The sequence below is a fragment of the Microcaecilia unicolor genome, chromosome 3 (assembly GCF_901765095.1).
Source record: "Microcaecilia unicolor chromosome 3, aMicUni1.1, whole genome shotgun sequence".
Classification (NCBI taxonomy): Eukaryota; Metazoa; Chordata; class Amphibia; order Gymnophiona; family Siphonopidae; genus Microcaecilia; species Microcaecilia unicolor.
Window position 1 is genome coordinate 328,999,604 of NC_044033.1, and position 21,409 is coordinate 329,021,012.

A 21,409-nucleotide genomic window follows, 5' to 3' on the forward strand; every position below is an offset into this window, starting at 1 on the left:
CGCATCGGCGGGTGTGGTGTCCCTCCCCCACTCCGCGGGGATGAGCTGGACGGATTCCCCTCCCCCACTTGTGTGGGGATGAGCTGGGTTAATTCCCCTCCCCCGTTTCGGCGGTGGTGAGCTGGGCAGAGTGTCCCTTCGTGGGTGTAATTCTCTAAGTGCTGAGTCCTGCGGATGGAGCTTTGATATCGACATACTGAGGAGTTTCCGGCAGCACATGACCACATATAGGGAGGCAAAAGTTTGCTCTCTATCTCCACCTGCTGGTAGATGGACACAACCCACCAGTCTATGGATTGATCAGCTATGATTAATGGAAAGAAAATTATCAGGTATGATTATACATAATTTTACCATGTACTCCTTGTGTTGTATAATTTAGGGAGCACTGCCCGATCATCATTGGCGAATAAAACCTCCACTAAGTAACCCCCTTCTATTGCACACTCTTTATTGTTAGGGCTACTTAGCTTGCTGCTGGACGATATTTATCTGAGCAGTCTTGTCCTCAAATACAGTCCTTCTGACCCATCCACGGCCTGACTTCGGCCCAAGTTTCCCCTCCTTCCTCAGAGTCCGTGGGTTCTTCAGCTGTATCTGCAAAATATATCATATGGTAACGCTCTCTGTTGAAAATAATGAATTCTCTCTCTAATCTTGACCTCTTCTTTCTTACTTAAAAAAAAAAAAAAAAAGCTAACTTTGCTTTCCCATATAGCTTTCAAAATGGCGCTCGTATTTATCTATTGATGATGTCAAACGCCCAGTGAGCTCCTCCTACTTCACAGCTGATCGTGACGTTCCATCCTACTGTGTTCCTATTCGATCTGCCAAAAACTGGCATTCTGTCGAATCAGATAATCTACTCAACCGCATTTACATCACAACTGTGTCCTTAAAAGAACTGACTCCATTCAATTCTCATATTCAAGCCATTCGGTTGTAATGTATTTGAGGACAAGACTGCTTAGATAAATATCGTCCAGCAGCAAGCTAAGTAGCCCTTAACAATAAATAGTGTGCAATAGAAGGGGGTTACTTAGTGGATGTTTTTTACGCCAGTGATGATTGGGCAGTGCTCCCTAAGTTATACAACACAAGGAGTACGTGCCTGGATTGAGGAGGCGTTTTCCTCTATGTAAAAGAATATTTCATAGGATACGCTAAGATTAATAGGAGTCTCTTAGAATTTTGTGTGTATGAGCTAATATAGACACCATCTGCTTTACCAAACGTTATTTTTTATGATGGCCTTTAGTAATCATATTTATTTATTTACTACTACTACTTAGCATTTCTATTTATTGCATTTGTATCCCACATTTTCCCACCTCTTTGCAGGCTCAATGTGGCTTTCAGCTTTCATTTGGGTAAAGCCATTTATATTGGATTGAATATGGTTTATTGTTCACCCTAATAGGGATTTTTTAATTAATTTTTTGTAACATAACACTAAGCCAGTTTTGTGAAAATTTAAACAAAACCCTGGATCACGTGTTGTGTTAGCACTGTTGCCAATTTTGAAAGGCCCTTGAAAGTTATTCTGTTTCAGATGTAGATCAGCTGTTCATAAGCTTCACCACCTTTGCACTGCCTTATTTTTTCCAGATACAAAGAGGAGATTATACCCCAGCACCCCTGCCTGAAACTTATTAGCAATTGTGAACAGATACTCTTAAGCCACACGTCAAGGCGCTTGATAACAATGGAAAAGGTGAAAGTGCTAGAGGTAAGCTTCCCAGACATGCCTTGTGTGAACTGTGTTGTAGTTGAAGAGCTCTTTCTCTGCTATTAGAACTGCAGAAAGTGAGTAAGCTGATTAGTGCAAAGTTTAGGTATGATATTGATATTAATGTCTATGGCCTCTTTTTATGGGGCAAGGATCTCTCCTGAAAAAGCTTCTAGGGTTCCCTTTGTCCCATCCTTTAATAGTATACCCCTTCCCTTGTTTCACCATTGTTTCAGGATTTTACTGGTAAATACATGAATTTTTCATTGTAAAGTGCTTTTCTTATTTAAATAACAAAATAAGTGCATATTTAATACTAGTTTGACAGAGGGGTTTCCTGTGTTTTGGATAGGGAACGGTTGAGGCAGTTAACAGATACAACTAATTTAGCTAAACAAATAGAGCAACCAGATGCCAATTCTTTGGCAGCATATTTTTTGTAAAAACTTAAACTGCTGAGGCATTTATATTATGTTAGGAATCCATTAATATCAATAATTTTCTAGTAGTTGTGGAAAAATCCAACTCAGATTTATGTAGATAAATGTTGATCACCTTTTGCTCCAGTGAGTCTTGAAGAAGTATCAACAATGTTAAAGAAATAAGAACATAAGTATTGCCATGGTGGGACAGACTGAAGGTCCATCAAGCCTAGCATCCTGTTTCCAACAGTGGCCAATCCAGGTTACAAGTGCTTGACAAGATCTCAAAACAGTACAATATGTTTTATGCTGCTTATTCTAGAAATAAGCCATGGATTTTTCCCAAGTCCATTTTAAAAATGGCTTATGGACTTTTCTTTTAGGAAGCTATTCAAACCTTTTTTTAAACCCCGCTAAGCTAACTGCTTTTACTACTTTCTCTGGCAAAGAATTCCAGAGTTTAATTATACGTTGAGTGAAGAAATATTTTCTCTGATTCTTTTAAATATACTATTTTGTAGCTTCATTGCGTGCCCCCTAGTCCTAGTATTTTTGGAAAGAGTAAACAATCACTTCACGTCTACCCGTTCCACTCCTGTCGTGGACAGGATGCTGGGCTCGATGGACCCTTGGTCTTTTCCCAGTGTGGCATTACTTATGTACTTATGTACTTTATAGACCTCTATCATATCTCCCCTCAGCCGTCATTTCTCCAACCTGAAGAGCCCTAGCCACTTTAATCTTTCTTCATAGGGAGTCATCCCATCCCCTTTATCATTTTCATCGGCCTTCTCTATACCTTTTCTAATTCTACTGTGTAACATAGTAAATGACGGCAGATAAAGACCTGTACGGTCCATCCTGTCTGCCCAACAAGATAAACTCATTTTCTCCGATGACAAGCAGGCTGCTTGTTCTCACTGATGGGTCGGCAGCCCAGAACCGGCAATTTTCCTCAGTAAAATTAGGCAAAACTTTGCCAGATTCTTCCAGAACGCGGGGCACGCGCACCACGCATGTGTGGCTGTCTTCCCGCGCAGCACGCATGAGTCCTTGCTCAGTTTTTTCTTTTCCGCGGTTGGAGAGTGGCTGCTTGTCGGTCTCTCTCTGTTTCGGCCCGAAGAAAGAGTTTTTGCGTGCTCGAGGTTTTTTGCCTCTTAGTTTTTTCTTTTCTTTCTCAGTGTTACCTTCCTGTTTAAAAAAAAAAAAAAAAAAACAACCCCCCCCTTATTTTCTTTACTTTTGGTCCCCTTAAGTTTCCTTTCACTGTCCGCTGCGGCCCTTCCTTTTTGTGCCTCTTTTTTGGCACCATCGTGAATTTTGATTTCGACGCTGCGATTTTTTTTGTCCTTGTCATCGAGGACTCCCAGCGGCTTCAAGAAATGTACTCGGTGCAACCGGACAATCTCGGGCACTGATCCCCATGCGTGGTGTCTTCAGTGCCTTGGGCCCGACCATCGCCCAGACGCTTGTAAGTTATGTCTTAGCTTGAAAAAGCGGACACAGGCGTTGAGACAAGCTCAGTGGGACCATCTTTTTGGAGCTTTGTCCGGTTCTTCAACGTCGACATTGGTACCGAGGTTGGCGGTGTCAATATCGGCACCGGAGATGGCATCAGCTTCGGGAGTGCAGGTAATGGCTGTCTGGAGACCACATGCTGGGAGCAGTGAGCCGTCGAGTGGGTCTCCACCTGCCTCAAAGACTCCTGCTGTGCAGGCCTCACGGGACCGACCACTCTCGGACCCGACCCCGAGGAGACATGTGGATTCCTCGTCAGTACCGAGGAGTATTGATGATGTGCATCGAGCGAAGGCAAAGAAGCATCGTCATCGGTCTCCTTCTAAGCACGGTACCAGGAGCTCCGGGGCGTTGAAGGATTTGGTACCCGTGAAGCGCCAACGCTGGGAGGAGCGCGCACCCTCAATTCAGGAGGTGTCGGTCTTCGGGCAGCCTGGTACTGCCTCCTCGACCTCAACAGATTCTGGACCCGTTTCCTGCACTGGCCCCGCAGCCTTGCTTGACAGCGACTCTGGACGAGCGCATCCGAGCCATTCTTCCAGGTCTGCTGGAGGGGTTGCTGCGTCAGCATGTTCCGGTGCCGGGGGTGCGTGCGCCTTTGGCACCGTTGATGGAAGCAGCAGCTGGCTCTCGGCCTGTGGTGAGGTCCCTGACACCGGTGCCGCCTGCGGCATCGGCGCCGGCTACCACCCAGGTCGACATCGATGGAGGGAGCTTCATTGCCGCCGGCATGGGAGTCGACTTCTCGGCACCGCCATCGGGGACATGGTTCCTCGGTGTCGAGACGGGCCCGGTTTCGGACTGCAGTTCAAGAACTCTTGTCCGATACTGAGGAGAATGCCTCGTGGGATGAGGGAGAAGATCCCAGATATTTCTCTTCCGAGAAGTCTTGTGGTCTTCCCTCTGATCCTACTCCTTCACCTGAGAGGAAGCTTTCTCCACCGGAGAGTCTCTCCTTCTCGTCATTTGTCCTGGAAATGTCTGTGGCTATTCCCTTCCCGGTGGTATCTGAAGATGAGCCTGGGACTAAGATGCTCGAGGTCCTTGACTATCCTTCGCCACCTACGGAATCATCCACTGTTCCTCTACACAATGTCCTTAAAGAGACACTGTTGAGGAACTTGCTGAAACCACTAAGTAATCCCACCATTCCCAAAAAAGTTGAGTCCCAATATCGGATTCAAGGAGAACCTGAGTTGATGAAGTTGCAGTTACCTTACAACTCTATGGTTGTGGATTCCGCTCTCAAGAGAGCCAAGAGTACTAGGGATTTCGCCTCGGCACCCCTGGGGCAAGAATCTATGATCCTGGACTCTTTTGGGAGAAAGGCCTATCAGTCCTCTATGCTCATGTCCAAGATTCAGTCATACCAGCTCTACACGAGCATCCACATGTGGAACAATATAAAGCAACTGGCGGACTTGGTGGATAAGCTCCCTCCGGAGCATGCCAGGCCTTTTCAGGAGGTGGTCAGGCAGCTGAAGGCGTGTCGTAAATTCCTGTCCAGGGGTGCTTACGACTCTCTTGATGTTGCATCCAGAGCCGCTGCTCAGGGTATAATGATGCGCAGACTCTCATGACTGTGTGCCTCTGACCTGGACAGTCGAGTCTGTTACAAGAAATGATTTATCTTGGGGGAAAGAGCTCTAGAGCACTCGCTACTGTTTATAATTTAAGAGCAGGCGCTGTATTTATAGGTTTTAGGATATTAATTTCTCCACCAATCACCAAAGGTGATAATTGCAATAAATTAAGTATATATAAAAGATACCATATACTCGGAACACAAAGAGACTGTATTTTTAGCTTCAGAAAGGTTGATTTAATATACAATTGCACACGAGAGGTAGGTTTTAAGAGATCTTTACAGATAATCTGTGCTTAAGTAAGGTAAAGTAGCAGGTCTAGATCAAAAGTTAAGTTACTTACAAGTCCTTGTTACATAGTATGAACAGCATGAGGTAAGCACATGTTTGCAGAAGAGGTCCTCATAGCAGGCAGGTGGGCTACAGGTCCCAGGAAGAGAAGAATCTGTGTTGTAGTTGAAGGGAAGCATCTGCTTGTCTGGAACAGCTTCTATCTTTTATACTCTTGCAAGCTGCAGGAAGACATGCCATGTGTATCTCTATCCTGGTTTCCTGGTTTGCACACGACCCTTGGGCATTTGCAAAGCATTGTGGTATCTTGGTCTCATGTCTTATGACATCACAAGACTTGCTGTCTGGATTTTGCTGGCAAATGGTTTATTGTAGTGCAGGGTTTTCCCTGCTTGAATTTCTGTGATAAGATTTGTCTGGGGCAGCCAGCAGGTGTCCTTTGTTTTTAGTAGCTGTATTTCACACCTTTCCCACCTGCTTGTCTCCTTGCCTCTACTGGATACCTTTGATATTTGTTGTGTTGATCAGCCAGGCTTTTTTGATCAGAGGAAGAGAGTCAATTTAGCCTTGAGGCAGTCTCTTACTTCAGGAGTCTTTTGTTAAAGGGGGAGGTGAGGTCAGTAGTACCTTTGTCTTTTAAATGTCTTTTAAATATTCCCCAAAGGGAGAGGGAAGAGGGCTTTGGAATGAAAGCCAGTTCTGCTGCAGTGTCAAATATATATTTTTTAAAGCTGCACAGATATATTGGTGTATATATATGTATCTGATCCAACACAACATCATGCTACACATTTAATTCTGATGATTGGCTTATACCATAACAAGTCCAGCAGCTGATTGTGGATGTCCCTTGCCGGGGGGGAGGGGGGATAATGTTCTTGGCGAGAAAGTCGAGCAGGTGGTCGAACAGCTCCACCAGCGGGAAACCGCTATGGACAATCTCTCCCGCCAGGCGCCTTCAGCTTCTACGTCATCAGGTAGACTATTTTTCCAGGGAAGGAGGAGTGCTCCCCAGCAAACGCAAGGTACGGGCTTTTGACTGGCTCCAGCTGAGCATAGCCACTATAAATGTGTCCATGCCGGACGATCTACCGGTCGGAGGGAGGTTAAAATGTTTTCACCAAAGGTGGCCTCTCATACCCTCCAATCGGTGGGTTCTTCAAATAGTCTGGTTAGGATACTCCCTCAATTGGATCTCCAGACCTCCAAATTACCCACTGGGAGCTCAGTCCTTCAGCTTCCAGCACAGGCAGGTACTTGCAGAGGAACTCTCCGCCCTTCTCAGCGCCAATGCGGTCGAGCCCATTCCACCAGGGCAGGAAGGGCTGGGATTCTATTCCAGGTACTTCCTTGTGCAAAAGAAAACAGGGGGGATGCATCCCATCCTAGACCTAAGGGCCCTGAACAAATACCTGGTCCGAGAAAAGTTCAGGATGCTTTCCCTGGGCACCCTTCTTCCCATGATTCAGAAAAACGATTGGCTATGCTCTCTGGACTTAAAGGATGCTTATACACACATCCCGATACTGCCAGTTCACAGGAAGTACCTTCGATTCCGCCTGGGAACACAGCACTTCCAGTATTGTGTGCTGCCCTTTGGTCTCGCGTCTGCGCCCAGGGTCTTTACAAAATGCCTGGCAGTAGTTGCAGCATCGCTATGCAGACTGGGAGTGCATGTGTTCCCTTATCTCGACTATTGGCTGGTGAAGAACACCTCAGAGGCAGCAGCTCTACAGTCCATGCAGATGACTATGCAACTACTACAGCTGCTCAGGTTTGTTATAAACTACCCCAAGTACCATCTTTTCCCTGTTCAAAGACTGGAATTTATTGGCGCTCTGCTGGATTCACAGAAGGCTCGCGCCTATCTTCCCGAAGTGAGGGCAGACAATCTCCTGTCCCTAGTTTTCTTGGCCAGAGCGTCTCAGCAGATCAGAGCTCGGCAGATGTTGAGACTTCTGGGCCATATGGCCTCCACAGTTCATGTGATGCACATGGTCCGCCTTCACATGAGATCTGCTCAATGGACCCTAGCTTTCCAGTGGTATCAGGCTGCAGGGAATCTAGAGGATGCAATCCAGCTGTCGATCCAATTTGGGACATCCCTTCCAAATTCCTCAGCCTCAAAAGTGCTGATGACGGATGCATCCCTCTTGGGGTGGGGAGCACACTCAAGGAGCTTGGTCCCTCCAGGAATCAGGTTTTCAGATCACTCTCCTGGAGTTGCGAGCAGTCTGGAACGCTCTAAAGGCTTTCAGAGATCGGCTGTCCAATCAAATTATTCAAATTCAGACATACAATCGGGTTGCTATGTACTCCATCAACAAGCAGGGGGGCATTGGATCTCGCCCCCTGTGTCAGGAAGCCGTCCAGATGTGGCTTTGGGCTCGCCGTCATGGCATGTTTCTCCAAGCCACGTATCTGGCAGGCATAAACAACAGTCTGGCCGAAAGGTTGAGCAGGATCATGCAACCTCACGAGTGGTCGCTCAACTCGGGCATAGTGCACAAGATCTTCCAAGCGTGGGGCACCCCCTTGGTGGATCTTTTCGCCACTCAGATCAGTCACAAAGTCCCTCAGTTCTGTGCCAGGCTTCAGGTCTACGACAGACTAGCGTCAGAGTCCTTTCTCCTTCATTGGTGGAAGAGCCTTCTGTATGCATATCCTCCCATACCTCTGGTGGGGAAGACTTTGCTGAACTCAAGCAAGACTGCGGCACCATGATTCTGATTGCTCCCTTTTGACCGTGTCAGATTTGGTTCCCTCTTCTTCTGGAGTTGTCCTCCGAAGAACCGTGGAGATTGGAGTGTTTTCCAACCCTCATTACTCAGAATGAGGGGGCGCTTCTGCATCCCAACCTCCAGTCTCTAGTTCTCACGGCCTGGAAGTTGAGAGCGTAGAATTCGCTTCCTTGGGTCTTTCTGAGGGTGTCTCCCGAGTCTTGCTTGCTTCCAGGAAAGATTCCACAAAGAGGTGTTACTCTTTTTTTAAATGGAGGAGGTTTGCAGTCTGGTGTGACAGCAAGGCCCTAGATCCTTGCTCGTGTCCTACACAGACGCTGCTTGAATACCTTCTACACTTGTCAGAGTCTGGTCTCAAGACCAACTCCGTAAGAGTTCATCTTAGTGCAATTAGTGCTTATTATTATCGTGTAGAGAGTAAGCCTATCTCTGGACAGCCTTTAGTTGTTCGATTCATGAGAGGTTTGCTTTTGTCAAAGCCCCGTGTCAAACCTCCATCAGTGTCATGGGATCTCAACGTCATTCTCACCCAGCTGATGAAGCCTCCTTTTGAGCCACTGAATTCCTGCCATCTGAAGTACTTGACCTGGAAGGTCATTTTCTTGGTGGCTGTTACTTCAGCTCGTAGAGTCAGTGAGCTTCAAGCCTTGGTAGTGCATGCTCCTTATCTCAAGTTTCATCACAACAAAGTAGTCATCCGCACCCTAAGTTTATGCCGAAGGTGGTGTCTGAGTTCCATCTGAACCAGTCAATTGTCTTGCCAACATTTTTCCCCGTCCTCATACCCGCCCTGCTGAATGTCAGTTGCATACTTTGGACTGGAAGAGAGCATTGGCCTTTTATGTGGAGCGGACAAGCCCCTTCAGACAGTCTGCCCAAATGTTTCTTTCTTTCGATCCCAACAGAAGGGGAGTCGCTGTGTTGAAACGCACCATTTCTAATTGGCTAGCAGATTGCATTTCCTTCACTTATGCCCAAGCTGGGCTGACTCTTGAGGGTCATGTCACGGCTCATAGTGTTAGAGCCATGGCAGCGTCGGTGGCCCACTTGAAGTCAGCCACCATAGAAGAGATTTGCAAGGCTGCGACGTGGTCATCAATCCACACATTCACATCTCATTACTGCCTTCAACAGGATTCCCGACATGACAGTTGGTTTGGGCAGTCGGTGCTGCAGAATCTGTTCGGGGTTTAGAATCCAACTCCACCCCCTTAGACCCAATTTTGTTCTGTTCCAGGCTGCACTGTCAGTTAGATGTTTACTTCGTAGGTCAATCTTTGTTATGTCCTCGCCGTTGCGAGGTTCAATTGACCTTTTTTGTTGTTTTGAGTGAGCCTGGGGTGCTAGGATTACCCAATCAATTTGTCCTCTGAGAAAGTGAAGATACTTACCTGTAGCAGGTATTCTCCGAGGACAGCAGGCTGATTGTTCTCACAAACCCGCCCTCTCCTCCCCATTGGAGTTGTTTTCTTCTCGTTGCTTTTTGACATAACTGAGTGGGGACTTGTGCGCGCTGCGTGGGAAGATGGCCGCGCACGCGCGGTGCGCATTCCCCGCGTTCTGGAAGAATCTGGCAAAGTTTTGCCTAATTTTACTGAGGAAAATTGCCGGTTCCGGGCTGCCGTGGACGCTGACTCATCAGTGAGAACAATCAGCCTGCTGTCCTCAGAGAATACCTGCTACAGGTAAGTATCTTCGCTTTACATGGTTTGTGTTACTTTATATGTATACCCGAGTTTGATTCATATTACAGAACCAAAATAGGACCTGACTACAAAGACACGAAAAAACTATACCAACTCGTGAACAAACTACTAGACACCACCATGGTCACCAGATCTAACACAAACACCCCATCTGCAGACGCACTTGCCAAATACTTCAACGAAAAAATTGTAAATCTACGCAACACGCTACCTCAGAACACCACCGACTTCGATAACTTCTTTGAGTGTATGGACCCAATCCCCGGTGAATACCCAGCGGACAGACTCTGGACAACCTTTGCTCCCCTTACCACTGAAACAGTCAACCAAGTGATTAATAGGTTCTCCAAGACTCACTGTAAACTGGATGTCTGCCCCAGTTACCTATTAAAATCCGCTTCCGTGGGTGGGAGGCGGGGCTGGTGGTTGGGAGGCGGGGATAGTGCTGGGCAGACTTATATGGTCTGTGCCCTGAAAAAGACAGGTACAAATCAAGGTAAGGTATACACAAAAAATGGAGCGTGAGTTTATCTTGTTGGGCAGACTGGGTGGACTGTGAAGGTATTTTTCTGCCGTCATCTACTATGTTACTATGTTCATAGTAGACCTCTCATCCCACTTAAATTACAGGCTCCAACATGGTCTCTTCCCAGAGGAAAATGGCAACATCCTACTTACCCCAATACCAAAAGATACCAAGAAAAAAACAGATATCACCAACTACCGACTAGTAGCATCGATTCCACTGGTAGTCAAACTGATGGAAAGCTTAATAACCAAACAACTTACTGACTACATAAACAAATTCACAATATTACACGAATCACAATCAGGATTCCGCTCCAACCACAGTACCAAAACAGTACTAATCACTCTACTAGCCAAATTCAAACAACAAATAGCAACAGGCAAAAGCATACTTCTCCTACAATTCGACATGTCTAGTGAAATCGACATGGTAAACCACAATATATTACTAAGCATACTAGAATACTTCGGGATTGGTGGAAGTGTACTTAGCTGGATCAAGGACTTCCTAACAACTAGAACTTATCAAGTGAAATCAAACTCGAATATATCATCACCATGGAAAACAGATTGTGGAGTACCTCAAGGATCACCACTCTCACTGCTCCTTTTCAACCTAATGATGATCCCACTAGCCAAATCCTTATCCAATCAAGATCTCAACCCCTTCATATATGCAGATGATGTCACACTATACATCCCTTACAGACATGACCTAACAGAAATCACCAAAGAAATCACACTCAGCTTGAACATCATGAACTCATGGGCGAACGCATTTCAACTAAAACTAAACACCGAAAAAAATACACTGTCTAATCCTCTCATCCAAATATAACACGCACATACCCTCCCAACATAACCACCTCAGACTACACCCTCCCTATCTCAGCCTGAAAATACTCGGAGTTATAATCGATCAAAATCTCACACTTGAAAGCCAAACGAAAGCCACAACAAAGAAAATGTCCCACTCTGTGTGGAAACTCAGAAGAGTGAAACCATTCTTCCTGAGAGAAACATTTCACAAATTGTACAATCAATGGTACTAAGCCACCTAGACTACTGCAATGGAATCTATGCGGGATGCAAAGAACAAATCATTAAGAAACTCCAAACTGCCCAAAACACAGCAGCCAGACTCATATATGGAAAATCAAGATTTGAAAGCGCAAAACCTCTACGAGAGAAACTACATTGGCTCCCAATCAAAGAACGTATTGCATTCAAAATCTGCGCCCTCGTTCACAAAATCATGAATGCTGAAGCCCCGGGATACGTGTCAGACCTCATAGACCTCCCAATCAGAAATACAACAAGATCAGCACAAACATACCTAAATCTCTACTACCCAAACTGCAAAGGACTCATACAAATCAACATATGCGTCCGGCTTCTCCTATATAAGCACACAATTATGGAACACACTACCAAATGCTGTGAAAACAACACATGTCCACATAAACTTCCGGAAACTACAAAAAACTTACCTGTTCAAAAAGGCATACCCGAACAACCCAACTTAAATGCCTCAACTCTGCAACACAACAAAACCAAAACTCGACATAAATTACCTCTTCCTCCTTATGATTCCTAAATCTGACTGTCATGCACAAACTTTACTCTACCACAACCTCACTTTGTATTTGTTCATACCGATATTGGCGATCGCCTCTATGGTACTGTGTAAGCCACATTGAGCCTGCAAATAGGTGGGAAAATGTGGGGTACAAGTGTTACAAATAAATAAATACAGCAGTAAAAACAAGGATGACCCAAGGCAGAATGTTGCGTGAGGCAAGAGGATGGTCTGCCGCTCAGCTCTGTCACCCCCCTTTTATTTATTTATTTATGCATTTGTACCCCCACACTTTCCCACATAAGCAGGCGCAATGTGGCTTACATAAATCAAGAGTATACAATTCAATATAGAGATGGCACAGAAACAGAATGTGACAGGAGGGAAAGGTACACGGGATGACACGGGGAAATGACAGGGGTGAAGAGCCAACAAGTGGTAGAGGTTAAACAGGAGTACGGAATAGCTCCACATGGCGTAGAACATACGTTTTGTGATGAGTTGCACTTGATGGTCCAGGTTCCCATATGCTACCCTGCCACCGGCCCTAGTCCCCTTCTCTCTACTGCGGCCTGCCCAACCTCCAAGGAAATGGGAAGTATGTCAGAGAAGGGGCCGGCGGCAGATAAGCAGGGCAGCATGTGGTAACTGTTGCCACTCTGACTTTTGGAAAGCAAGAAAATAAGGTAAATTCAAAGGAAGGATGGGCTGAGAGTGATGCCAGAGTGTGGCAGGCGTGAGGGTGGATGCCGCTCCAAAACAGTGCCGCCTGAGGCCCCTGCCTCAGGTGGCCTAATGGTAGGGCCGCCACTGAGTAAAAATAGTGCATAGCATGACATAGTATGCTACTTACAATGTCAACACAATGCACAGTAAAACACCTTAATAGACAGCAGGGTATAAGCAGAGGTGGAACATCTAGACTAGAGAATGACACAGGGACGGGGCAGGGACAGATCCCATAGAGATGGGGTGGGGACAGGGACAGATCCCACGGGGATGGGGACAGAGCCTGCGAGGACAGGGACGCTTTGTCCCCAAGTCACTTTCTACTTTGAAGCCTGTTAATGAACTGGACTGTTGTTTGTTTGATGCAGATGACAATATTTTTAGTTTTTGGAAAAACAAGCAAATGTGCTGGCCACAGCTAGCAAAATTTGCATGGGGTATCCTGTACATCCTGCTATACCAGCACATCTTCTAAGAAGACATCTTCTATTGCAGGACGGACTGTGGAAGACAGGACAGCTAGACTGAGTCCTGAGATTGTTGGTGACTTCTTATTCATCCACAGGTTTAAAAATCATAACAGTTCTTCATAGGGCATATTTCTCCCCTCTAGGGCATAGAGAACGGGCTGTATTTTGTACCCATGGACATTTTAACAGGGTGAATTAGGATTCCTTGAGGTAGTTGATGTCAGTTATTGTTGGGGTTGGAAGGGTAGAGGGTGGTGGTGGTGGGAGGGTTGTTATAGCTGCTCGTTGTTATTGTTTTCTATTTGTATTTTATACGTAACAGTTGCACAGCATATTGATCCTTTTTATACTTTAATAAAAAGATTTAACTATAAAATCATAAGTGTTTGAGGCTTCTACATATAAGAACATAGCCCACAGGGATGGGGCGGGGACGGAGACAGGGCCTGCGGGGATGGGGGTGGGAATGGAGACGGAACGGACGGGGCGGGGAAAGGGACAAATTTCTTCTCCGTGTCATTCTCTAATTTAGACAGATAATAGAGTAAGGAGTTAGAAAACAAGGGGACAAGCTTAAAGAAAGGTGCATGAATCTCAGCGGGGGTAGAAGTGGGTAAATAAATAAAAACAAGGTTAATAAGATATTATAAGGTGGCATACTTATAAGTACATAACATAAGTAATGCCATACTGGGCATCGAGCCCAGCATCCTATCCCCGACACGGCCAATCCAGGTCAAGGGCACCTGGCAAGCTACCCAAACGTACAAACATTTTATACACATTATTCCCGAAATTGTGGATTTTTCCCAAGTCCATTTAGTAGCGGTCTATAGACTTGTCCTTTAGGAAACCCTCTGACCCCTTTTTAAACTCTGCCAAGCGAACCGCCTTCACTACGTTCTCCGGCAATGAATTCCAGAGTTTAATTATGTGTTGGGTGAAGAAAACTGGGCGTTTTTCTGCTGTTCCCATGCAGGACCACTGTACCACTGGATGCCACTGGGCGGCCTGAAACCAGGGAGCGTAGTGTTCTCCCAGCCCATTCTGGTGGGCGCGGTGGAGTTTTCTTTGGTGCGCACGCCTTCAGGCACCATCTTTGCCACCACACTGCTGTTCCATGAAGAGTCCAGTTTGACTGCAATGCCAGCAGTTTTGAATGCTGGCCATTCTGAAGCTGTGGCTGGGGGAGCAGGGGTAGATTTCCCCCCCCCCCCTTTTTGCTCCAGATTTGGTACTTTTGCGAAATGCGGCCTTTCTGACTCGCAGACCCCTTCCTGTAAGAAGATTCCAGTGGGAGTTCTTGGGTCTCCCGCAGCTTCCCAAGTGGCTGCAGCGCTGCGGTCGGAGGTCTAGCAGGACCATGAGACTTGTCTGTGGCTTCCCCAAGCTGAATGATTGCAGTTTGGCAGGTAATGATTATACTGTGAATGTATAGGGGGAGCATGGCTGCATTTTATTTTGTGTCTTTTTTTTTAGTTTTGTCACAATAAATATAGTAACTCTAAGCAATGGAAACTTAACAAAATGAAACTTTTTGGCCTGCATACTCCTACTGCCCTCTGATCCTCTTCAGGTCTCCTATGCAGACTTTATTCCATGGACTTTACTGAGAACAAGTGGAAGATGGAAGGACCATCAGACTGGTGCCACATTATCACTACTTCAAAAAAGGAGTTAGTTCATGTTAGTTGGAGACTATGTATGTTGTAGGCTATGTAGGATTTACATATATATGAGTGACAGAGGCTTTACTTGTGGTGGATAGTTAGTATAGGTTTGTGGATGTGTGTGACATGGGTAAAAGAAACCACAGTAGAATTTATTTGTGAGTAATGGAGTCTGTGCAAAGGATCATATGTGAGTGAAGACTGGGCATGAAGTTGGCTATCCATGAGTCCCCAGCTTGCTGGTAGACAAATTTTTCTATTGTATGCATGACAAGACTATATATTTGACAAATTAAAATCAGTTCTCGCTACTGAATTGTGAAATTCCATATAGGCCTCAAATTAAATAGCATGGCAGGACCTGCTTTGATGTGCCTACATGCAATGCATAGGTCTCTGTTCATGTCCGTTTTTCTCTCTTTCACAGGTACGGTACATACTGGGGGCAATTTTATAAATTCACCCTTCAGTTTAGGCACCTCAGTGCTGTGTAATTAGCTGTCACCAAGATAACATATATTGGCATTGACATGCCCATGTTTAGGTGTGCTTTCTTATGCCTGATGCCTCCACCCTGCCAACTTCGATATGGGGTTTGAAAGTTTCAAAAGACCCCCACCTCAAGGCCTCTGTCCTTCCTGACTCTTCTCTGGTACAAGGCTCTACCTGCTGCCTCCCTGCCTAATGCAGTTTTGAACAGTTAGCTGCCAAGACATAAGCAAGAGGAGATTTCTTTAGCCCCCCGTTGCCCTCAGACTCCTTGGGATGAGTAGGGGTCCCCAGTAGGGAGTTAAAATAGGAGCGGGATCTCAGGAAGTAGGACTTCAGTGAGGTTTTTTTTTTTTTTTTAAACCTTCTAGCTTTATGTTGGAATTGGCAAGGTGCAGGCATTGGGCCCACTGGGCTACCAGGGAATAGTGGTCCCCCTGGAGGAGGGACCCTGAGGACTTCTGATTCAAGCTGGAGGGCCCTTTAAATTTTGGCTGCCATTGCTGTGTGCCTGTTTTTGCTTTTTGTTTTATTTTATTTTGCATTAATGAGCTGTGTATCACGATTTTGCACTACAGCAGCTCATTAATGTTATATTTGCATGAAAGTTTGCTATTGTGAAATATACTTTTGCAAAGTAATGTTGCAAAAGTGCAATTTGAGATTAAAAAGTAGCACAGAATGGCTGCATTTTGGCATTTTTGACTGTTCCCAGGCATTTGCGCTGTTTTGCCTTGCAAAGTGTAAGTCACTATGCACTTTAGTACACAGGCGCTATACTAATGCGAGTTCATGATTCTTCTGTTGCATGTTATTTATATCTTCCCTATTACTAAATACTGTGAAACAGGGGTGTAGCCAGGCACCCAGTTTTGGGTGGGCAGAAGAACTCCGCCTTATCCCACAAGTGATTTGGCCTCTCCTCTCGCCTGCAAGCGAAAACATCCCCCCCTCCTCCCCTGCATACCTTTTAAATAGCAGATTTTCACCGGCAGCGAGCAGCAACTAATACACACTGCTCATGTTGGCTCCACAGCCTTCCCTCAGATGCAACTTCCTGTTTCCAGATAGGTGGGAATACATCAGAGGGAAAGCTGTAGGGCCGGTGTGAGCAGTATCAGTCACTGCTCTCTGCAGAGAAAGATCTGCAGGAGGGACAGTTGTTGGGAATTTTCGGCTGGTGGGGCTTGGGGAATCCTGCCAGCCACGTCATAGGTGTGCTGCTACGCCCACCCAGGCCCACCCTTGGCTACGCCATTGCTGTGAAATGTTCACTACAGTGTTGGAAGAGGAAAGTAATAGTTCAGTGTGCATTAGTTTTCACTTCTGTTTTTTAAATTTCCTTAGGGCTCCTTTTATTAAACCATGCTAGCAATTCCTGGCATGGCAAATGAGAGACAGCTCATATGGGCTTCGTCGCATTTGCCACGTGGGAATCGTTAGCACATTTTGGTGAGAGGGACCATTAGTATTTTACTGAATTCAACAGCTAGTTGTTCCTGTCATAATATGTAAGCCGTGCTCACAGGTCTCTGGTTTAACGATGCATTTGTCCTGATCAACTCTGACTAGAGCAGACTTTGTTCCTGGCCTGTATGTCTAGGTTAATTTGTCAGCTGAGAACATCTGGAAGATGGAACCCATCGCGATGCCAGTGATCAGTTCACAATAGCCATGGAATTATTTGCACAGCATTTGATGTATATGGATGTTGACTGGAGTAAAACCTCAGAGGTTTGAGGGCAAATTAATGTTACTCGGGGTTTTTTTCTGGAAATGTTTTTTGTCGCACACAGGACCAGGATCAGAATGCTCATCTGTTGGACCGTCAGTATATGCCATACAAAGGTCATGACTCATTTCGGGAAAAGTATTTCAGTGGCGTGACTAAGAGAGGAAAAAACAATCAGAAATGAAAAGAAAGTGAAAAGAATAAATGTGTGCTGTCAAATAAATTTCTTTGTAAAGACTAGATAACGTCATCCATCTAGATGCTCCTAAGAATACATTTCACCTTTAATGGACAGGAAAAGAAATTCTGCAACTGACTAGCGAGAGGATAAGCACTCCTACCTCAGCAGGGAAATGGTTTCCCTCATCAATGACCATCAATCCTGTTACTGTTGCACATCTCTGAATTAAGCTTGCGATTGCCCAAAGCTGCCCCTCCTTATTGCACCTAATTCTTACTTTTTTATCCACTGTGTGTATTCATTATTTGAAACCACATGTATATTTTTCTGTAGTAAAGAATATGTGTTTAGGTCCAGTTCCTGTCATGGTAGCACCATTAGCTATGGCACAGTTAATCGGGTTTGGAATGCTTTGCACTCTGTTGTAATTACGACAGAACACACAGATGTAATGCTTTCAGAACAGTTTTTTTTAATCAGTGTTGTTTAAAGCTTATTTTATTGTACATAGCTTTGTAAGCTTCATTTTTAGCTCTTTTTAATTGGCAGTAGTGCTTTCAAGTGCTGATAATGATGATTAGGCAGAACTGTTAAGCTTTCACAGAAGGGCTTTAAATTCTGTTTGTTTTTTAAGCTGCAGACCCCCTGGAATTCTTCAAATCCTGTAATGGTGATCAAGCATAGCTCATTTGTTTTTGTTTGTAATTGATACTTGTTAAACCAGTGTAGCTTGCTGTGAGTTCCCTAAAGCAGCATCGCATGCAAAGCTGCTCTTTTGAATTGTTATTGGCATGCCCTGGGCCAAGTATGTGAAATTCATAGGACCTGACCAGACTTGGATAGGCTATTTCTACACCCTGTGAAGCCTGCCCACATTTGAAGCTCATCTGTACCTTGGATTTGCTTTTGCATTCCTAAACCTTGACTCTTAGTCAAGCCAACTGTCTGCAGTATTTGGTCCTGAAACTAATGGTTCATTTTAAAGCTGTAACAAAAAAATAAAGGGGGGGGGTGGGGAGAGAGAAAACAGTCTTATGATTTCCTCTATGGTCTTTGTTTCTTCAGTTCTATGAAACCAAAGCTGTATTTTTCTTGAAGGGTAAGGGCTTTGCTGAATCTACATCGTGTTCCTCATAAAAAACATTGTGGTGAGTATCACTGAAACCACTAATTTAGGATGTTAATTACTTTCCATTTGCTTGGGTGGTCAGGCAGGGCAGTGGGAATAACCATCCTGTTAGACCAGCCAGATAGATCACACCCTTTAGACATGAGTATAAATGCTGCTTGTTTGGGTTATTGTATGAATTAAAGCAGAAACACTTATGTGTGTTTACATAATTCATGTAACTGAAAAAAAAAGTCTTTAAGGCCCCATCTTTATTCTGATATGTTTGCAGAATAGCTGTGTGTCTTTAACATTTTTAAAAAAGTTAATTTTATTTAGCCTCTTCTTCCCCTTATAATGCAAAATAAAAGGGGCAATACTGTGTTCCTTAGTGTCTGCAGCAGATGAATCCAGACTTGTGGGTTACAACCATCTACCAGCTGGTGGAGATAGAGAGCACTGAACTTACTCTGAAGTCGGTGTTTCTGGTCGCTATCTCGTCAGCACGTAGCGTTTTGGAGCTCCAAGTGCTATCCTGTAGGGATCCTTTTCTCCGTTTTTCAGAGTTGGGCGTGACGATACACACTTCCTTCCTTTCTTCCTAAAGTGGTGATGGTCTTCCACCTCAATTAACCTTTATTTCTGCCTTCCTTTCTGGAGGAGGAGCATAAGAAGGATTTTCATTTCCTTTGCTTTCTTGACGTACATCATATGCTTATTCAGTATTTGGCAACTACCAATGATTTTCACCATTCAGGTCACTTGTTTGTTCTTTTTTTCAGGTCCATTTAAGGGTGAGGTAGCATCCAAAGTGACCATTGTGTGCAGGGTCAAGGAGGCTATAGCCTCCTCTTATTTGTTGGCTGGACATCGGCCTCCGCTTAGGCTCCAGGCGCACTGTACTCAAGCCATGGTGGCTTCTTGGGCGGAATCTGGGGTTCTTTCCCTGGAAGAAATCTTAGCGCAGCAACATGGTCCTCTCTGCATACTTTTTCCAGACACAATTTTTGGATGTTGCAGCTCAATTGGAGACTTCCTTTGGAGCTTCAGTCCTTTCTGTGGGAGTTATGGATTCCCACCCTACTTAAGGACTACTTTGCTACATCCCACAAATCTCTAGATTCATCTGCTGCAGACACCGAGTCTTACCTTCTAATTTTCTTTCCTTTAGTCTCAGCAAATGAATCCAGAGTACCTCCCTGTGTTTTCTGATCACTGTTCAACTTGGTTACTCGATCCTGTAGAAGTTGTTGCTGCATTGTTCCATTTGCTATTTGTTTTTTCAGATTGTTGGGTGTTCATATTTTCTACTGTTACTGTTTTTTTATTTTTGATTGGGCCCCTGTGGAGAAGGAGAACCCTTATAATTACTAAGTCCTTCTGCTTTGTTACGAGATATACTAACTGGCCAAGGAACATTCCATCTAGAGAGCTGCATGGGAACGGGGTTTGTGGGAATCCCGCGGGGATCCCCTTGAGGTCTGTGGGAATCCTTTGGGGATGACGCAGGTTTTGCAGGGTTCCTGCGGTAGTGTAGAACCATACCAGCCTATCTCCCTATTCTCAGTGCTACCTCAAACTCTTCCTCTTTGGCAATCAGTTTCTGCAGAGACTTGAGCTGCGCAGTGCAGGAAGTTGGGGAAGTCTTGTGGGACTTCAAACCTCAAGACTTCCCCAACTTCCTGCACCATGCGGCTCAAGTGTATGCAGAGCCTGATCGCCATACAGGGGAAGAGGAGACATTTGAAGCAGTGCTGTGAGTAATGGATGGAAGGGGGGCCACAAAAGAGATTGTGGGAAGGATGGAAGGGGACTGCAGAGAGACTGGGGGAAGGCTGGGGAGGGGGGCATGAGAGAAAATGGGTGAAACTGGGGAAGGGAGCATGATAGAAACTGGAGGAAGGCTGGGGAGGGGGGGCTTGAGAGAGGCTGGGTGAAGGCTGGAGAGGGGGGCATGAGAGAGGATAGGTGAAATCTGAGGTGGGGGAGGGCCGGAAGGAGATGGGCTGGACCTAGGGGATGGAAAGGGGGCTGGAGGGAGATGGGCTGGACAAGATCAGGGACAGAGAAGAGAGGTGCCGGACAGGACAGATAGAGATAGAAGGAAGATGGCTAGCAAACATGGAGAAAGAAGAAATGCCAAATAGACAGAAGACCTTGGAAAGGCAGGAAAAAATGGAGAAAATCAGAAGACACTGACAAAATTGAATGGAAAAATAAAATGCTCAGACTACAAAGGTAGAAAAAAACTATTTTATTAACTGGACCATGTCAGATTTTGGAAATGTGCATCTCTGATATCTTTCATTTCCAGAACAATGTCATAGGTTGAGTTATTTTAGTACAGAGGATAGTTAGGGATGGAGGAGATTACTGGTGGGGACGGGTTAGATTCCAGCAGGGACGGGTGAAATTTCTGTCCCTGTGCAACCCTTTAATTCCATTCTGTAAGACAGAGTTCAGTTCAGTGCTCTCTATCTCCACCTGCTGGTAGATGATCTTAACCCACAAGTCTCTGGATTCATCTGCTGCAACTAAAGGAAAGAAAATTAACAAGTAAGACATAATTTTTCATTCTTTTTGAACTGAATGTGCAGCTGGCATCATGGTGATGTATAGAAAGCATGGATACTTCATAAACAAGAGGGGAGGCACTAGCCTAGTGGTGGAACACTGGGCTGACAATTGGGGAATTTCGGTTCAAATCCCGCTGCTGCTCCTTGAGATCTTGGACAAGTCACTTAACCCTCCATTGCCTCAGGTACAAAAATTAATTGTAAGCCCTGAATATAACTCACCTTGAGCTACTACTGAAAAATGTGCGAGCTAAATAAAAAACAAAAAAAACCTCCATTAAAATGGACTTCAGGTTGCTTGGTACCTCATTGACAGTTCTATGCACAACGAAAAGGAAGGGCACCAAGTTGATC

General features: G+C 45.2%; 1 protein-coding gene across 1 annotated transcript in view; it reads left to right on the plus strand.

Moving 5' to 3' along the window:
• TRMT11 (tRNA methyltransferase 11 homolog) overlaps positions 1-20,337 on the plus strand; it is a 183,788-nt gene extending 163,451 nt beyond the window's left edge. The window contains exons 13-14 of the mRNA XM_030198402.1: positions 1,609-1,729; positions 17,255-20,337. Coding sequence (XP_030054262.1) covers positions 1,609-1,729; positions 17,255-17,374 — 241 coding nt within the window. The 3' untranslated portion in view covers positions 17,375-20,337. The remainder of the gene's footprint in view (positions 1-1,608; positions 1,730-17,254) is intronic.
• The last annotated feature ends 1,072 nt before the right edge of the window (positions 20,338-21,409 follow it).